General features: G+C 39.2%; 1 protein-coding gene across 1 annotated transcript; it reads left to right on the top strand.

Moving 5' to 3' along the window:
- The first annotated feature begins 3,101 nt into the window (after positions 1–3,101).
- On the top strand, positions 3,102–3,683 carry LOC121863336 (protein ZBED8-like). Its single transcript, XM_042361961.1, has one exon. The coding sequence runs from the start codon at positions 3,102–3,104 to the stop codon at positions 3,681–3,683; it is 582 nt and encodes a 193-aa protein (XP_042217895.1).
- Positions 3,684–5,615: the final 1,932 nt, after the last annotated feature.

The raw sequence follows: 5,615 nt of genomic DNA, 5'->3' as shown, positions 1-5,615 counted from the left end.
TCTATGCTGCTAGTCATCTGGTGGGTCATTTTTCTAAGTCTGAACAGCCACAAATTTCTGTCATACAAAGATCTAAATTAAATATGCAACTTGTGTCGGTGTCACTCTCCCAGTGATAGATCTATAACTACTATTTATGCAACTTATATGCTGATTTTTTTTCTGCATAAGAATGCTTTTATATATATGCGGTACACCTGCAGTGTTAAAGTAAAGGTTTTATTCTTTTAATTTTTCAGCACATCATTATACTATATAAAGCTATGGGGTTTGACAAACGTTAAGTGATAATCACTTATAACTTCATTTTTCATTATTTTTTAGCCCACATGCAGTAAGTGCAGAGGAGTTTACACAGGGGTGTCCAAATGGACCCTGTTAATCTGGACATAGTCAGGACGATTGTGTCAGGATGTAACAGCTATACAGTACAGTATTCCTCTGATTTAAACAGTAGTTAGTGTATTTTAATACTGTATACAGTACCCATGCACCTTCTGTTAAATCTTCATAATATATATTATACTGTAGAGTATAATTGTGCAACAATATGCATCCTACAGAATGAGTTCAGTCCAGATCAATATACTGTACAACTTCCCAATTAATTGACTTACGATTGCTCGCATTCGTATTATTCTGGATTAAGTGACATCCACGTAATAGGGGTCTGGATTAGCAAGGTTTGTCTGTACAGTATTCAGCATGGTTGGCATTTACAAATGTTAATCACTTATTTTTAAGTACCTGATTTAAATTCTCATTGTTCAGTAACACTTTATTCAATTTATGTTATACTCACTATAGTATCATCTTTGTGGACTGCAGGTTGGCTTCATTATCTTCGGACATCACATAATGCAGCCAACTTGAGGTTCATAATTTCTGGAGTTTAACTGCCATACACATCTCCATGTTGTAATGACAGTTACTATGAAAGTACGATGAAACCAAATAGAACAGACTTTCATGACTGGGTGTATTTTCTAGGAAGTGTTATGAAAAATTTCTGAAAATAGTTTGTATGATATTTTCATTAGCTTTTGTTATTCTTTAGTTTGATAGGAAACTTGACAATTTATATTATAGGAGTAGAAAATATTAACAATTCATTTTGCTTCAAGATAATTATTACGAATCAAACCATTCTTCTTCCAAACTTTACTATCCAGGACAATATGTAGCTTCCATTTTATAAAAGGTTTTGCCTAAATCCTGTTAAAGCATTTTTTAGTAAATTGTTTTAAATGTGAAACTAGTTTACCTATGTCCTGAAAAAAGTGTTTGTATCTAGAGGGGAGAGAACTTTGGTTTGTCTACATGTGCTGTAGGTATTCTGTTACTTTCCAGGGTGACCTTTGGAAGGAATTTGACAAGTGGCCCCTTACTAAAGGTGTGTGGCTGCTGCTGTAGAGCCAGAGTAGCAGTGCTTGTACACAACCAAGGTTTAACCTTCTTATTCTTTCAACCATATAATTACCCATTTTTAACCAGCCTTTCTCAGTTGGTACATTGTAAGGGAATGAATAATCCTTTTTACCCCTCAACCACCAGGACTATAAGTGTACAGTGATCCCTCGGTTAATGAGCGCCTCGGTTAACGAGATTTCAGTTAACGAATTACTTTCCATAAGATTCTTAACTTCGGTTAACGAGCATTCCCTCGATTAACGAATTCCTTACGAGCGGCATCCAACATGTTTTCGCTTGCACATTAGCTGTCGTATTAGTCCGCCAATACAGTAATCGGTTCTAGGGCTTAAATTCCTTACCATTTTAGTAAATATCAAGACGGTTGTACTATCCAATCATATTAAAGGTTTTATATTAAATTTTTTAGTCATTTTAACAATTATTGAACATAATTCAAGTACAGGAAACTAGTTTTATGCGCGCCAAACAGCCTGTCAACACACCAAACAGGCGTCAGTCTCTGTGTCTTTTCAGTGGAGGTAACATCTTGTTTCAGACTCTCTTCAACATAAATGCTTTTTTTCTGTGTTTTCAGTCAAATTATTGGTCATTTTGAAATTTATTTTACATACGATATTAATGATATATAGCGCAGTGCAATGTTAATTTAAAGAAAATATTCTTTATTTACAGCAATTAAACTTAAAATATTACGTGTTGAAATTGTTTTTGAATCCAGCATGGGTCCCAAGAAATCTAGAAAAGCGATTTCAATTCAGATGAAACAGGAAATAATTAAGAAACATAAAGAAGGCATTAGAACAAATGTGCTAAGCAAAGAATATGGCATGTCGACAATTCTTGCACAGAAAGACAAATTCAAGGAAGTGAAAGTGAGAGACAAATTTACCAGAGTGTTCAAAGGTAGATCCCTAATAGCAGAAACAGTGAGGTTATTTCTCATCTGGATTAGGGAAAACAGATGAAAGGTGATTCAGTTTCTACTGAATTTATTTGTGAAAGAGACAGGGAAATATACGAACATTTAAAGGTAGATCAACCTGGTTCTTCAGGCACAGACTTTGAAGATTTTAGGGCCAGCAAAGGCTGGTTCGAAAAATTTAAGAAAAGAAGTGACATATTTAGTGTAGTTAGGCATGGTGAGGCTGCCAGTGCTGATAAGGAAGGGGCAGCAAAGTTTTTAGTGGAATTTAAAGAACTGATGGATACAGAATATTATCTTCCACAGCAAGTGTTCAATGTGGACGAAACTGGGCTGTTCTGGAAGAAGATGCCCAAAAGAACATTCATCACCAGAGATGAAGCCTCTTTACCTGGGCATAAACCAATGAAAGACCGTCTCACTCTATTGCTTGGTGCCAATGCTTCAGGGGATTTCCGACTGAAGCCTATGCTTGTCTACCACTCTGAGAATCCCAGGGTGTTCAAGCAACAGAAAGTGGTAAGAGTTTATTGGAAGTCCAACCGTAAGGTCTGGGTAACAAGACAGCTCTTTAATGAATGGGCTGTTGAGGTGTTTTGCCCTTCTGTGAAGAGCTACCTGACCACCAATAAACTCCCTTTAAAGCAGGGGTTCTTAACCTGGGGTCCATGGATGGGCTTCAAGGGGTCCTTGAAGGTCAGATAAAAATTTAACATTTATATTCACTATATTTTTTCCGTTCAGCATGCAACTGGATGAAACTACTGACATCTCTCAGTGCAGCCAGCTCCTGGTTTTTGTCCGTCATATGCATGCTGATGCCATCAAAGAAGAATTCCTATTTTGTGAGCCCCTTTTGGAAACTACAAAGGCCATCGACATCTTAGAAATGGTGAATAGTTTCTTTGCCAAGCAAAACTTCGACTGGAAGAAAAATCTTTGTACTCTGTGCATAGACGGAGCACCTGCGATGCTTGGCAACACATCTGGTTTTGCTGCTTTGGTGAAGAAAGAAGCTCCTCAGGTCATCGTGACCCATTGTTTTCTACATCGGCATGCATTGGCGTCAAAGACTCTGCCAGCAAATCTGAAAGAAGTCTTGTCTACTGGCGTGAAAGTCGTCAACTTCATCAGAGCTAGAGCTGTGAACCAATACGTTTTCAAGAGGTTTTGTCAAGAAATGGGAGCAGAATATGAAGTTCTTCTCTACCACACAGAAGTTCGCTGGCTTTCCAGAGGACAAATCTTGAAGCGCTTGATTGAACTTCGAGCAGAAGTTTCACTTTTTTTTGAGAGAAAAAGAAAGCCCACTCTCAGAACAGTTTGACAGTGAGGAGTTCATTCATGGCTTGACCTACTTGGCGGATATTTTTGGCCATATGAATGAGGTGAATCTTGTGATTCAAGGCCCTGGAGTCACCATTATGGATGCTGCTGAAAGACTGCAAGCTTTTCTGGCCAAGCTGCCACTGTGGAAGAGGAGGTTGAAGGCAGACAACTATGCAAACTTTCCAATGTTAGAGGAAGTGCTTCTGCAGGATGGAATCGAGAGTGACAAGGCCCTGTCAATTTCTCTGCAGGCAGAATTCTGCAGACATCTGGATACTCTGCAGAACTCTTTCAAAGGTTACTTCTGCTCAGGTGACCTTAAAGTTGAAACATGGATTCATAATCCTTTCCTTGCCGACATAGACTGTATCAGTGATGAAGACCTTGCCAAAGATGACCTCATTGACCTGAAGACAAAGGAAATGTTACGAAATGAATTCAACTCGAAGATCCTTGGAGAATTCTGGTGTGCGTTGACACAAGCCCACCCTTGTCTGGTAAAGCGAGCTATGGGTGATCTGATTCCGTTTGCTACTACATACCTTTGCGAGTCAGGGTTTTCAGCACTTGTTTCTATCAAAACGAAAAGTCGAAATCATTGGATGTCAAAGATGACATGCATGTTACCTTGTCAAAGACCACTCCACAGTTTCATCTTCTTATTCAAGCCAAACAACACCAACCTGCTCATTGAAATGAACTTTTGAGCAGAATTAAAGTTTTGTTTTGTTTAATTTGCACAAGATGATTGTATTTCATTTTTGTATGGAGTGGCCATTAATTTTGCATAAAAAAGTGTGAAACATAATTCTTTGTTAAGATTGTTTACTTTATTCATACTTTGTGTATGTCATACACTGTATGAGGCATTAGATTTTCAATAAAATAAAGTATATTCATTGCACGCAAAGTTGTGTTTATGTGCATTTTTCTAGGGAGGGGGTCCATAGCTTTCACCAGATTCTCAAAGGGGTCCGTGACTCAAAAAAGGTTAAGAACCACTGCTTTAAAGGCTCTACTCCTCATGGATAATGCCCCTGGTCATGACCCTCAACTTGCCAGAACTTTGGAGTATCAATTTGACTTTGTCAAAGTGTTGTTTTTGCCTCCCAACACTACATCAATCATGCAGCCAATGGACCAGAATGTGATCAGCAACTTCAAGAAGTTGTACATGAAGAAAATGTTCAGGAGGTGTCATCAGGCAACTTCCACTGATCCTGAACTAACACTGGCACAGTTCTGAAAGTCACAGTTTAACATCCTGGAGGCTGTAAAATTGATTGTGTCCTCATGGCAAGAAGTCTCCACTAGAACCCTCAATTCTTCATGGAAAGCACTGTGGCCATCAGTAGTCCATGATTTTGAGGGATTTTAGGATGAAACAGAGTTGCACCAGGAGATTGTGTCCATTGGTCAGTCATTGGGCCTTGAAGTGGAGGAGGATGATGTCGAAGAGCTTGTGATGTCTCATGAACAGGAACTTACTCCTGAAGACTTGCAGCAACTGGATGAGATGTTAGAGGCTGACAGTGGTGAGGAAACGGAAAGTGATGACCATATGCCAACTTCAGAGTTGAAAGATGTTGTTGACCACTGGGAGAAGTTCAGGAAACTTGCTTCAAGCCACCCAGATGTGGAAAAGTCTGAACTAGCTTTGTGTCATGTTGAGGACACAGTGGTCTCCTTCTTCAAACATCAGTTAATGATGAGGAGGAGAGATGCCCCACAGACAAAATTGACAGTTTCTTCAGCAAAAGGCAGCGGGAATAAGGCGCTAGCCCTCAGCCTTCCACTTCAAGAAGGGGAGAGGATGTTCCTGGTGGAGAATCTGTCAGTCCAGAGGTTCCTGACATTTTCATGAAAGGTGACTCACCTTCCAAGAAGCAGTAAAATGGTTCTCCTCCACCTCCACTTCCTTCTCTTCTCC

This window comes from Homarus americanus, unplaced genomic scaffold, assembly GCF_018991925.1.
Source record: "Homarus americanus isolate GMGI-L3 unplaced genomic scaffold, GMGI_Hamer_2.0 scaffold46197, whole genome shotgun sequence".
NCBI lineage: Eukaryota > Metazoa > Arthropoda > Malacostraca > Decapoda > Nephropidae > Homarus > Homarus americanus.
This window is presented reverse-complemented; position numbering and strand designations above follow the sequence as displayed.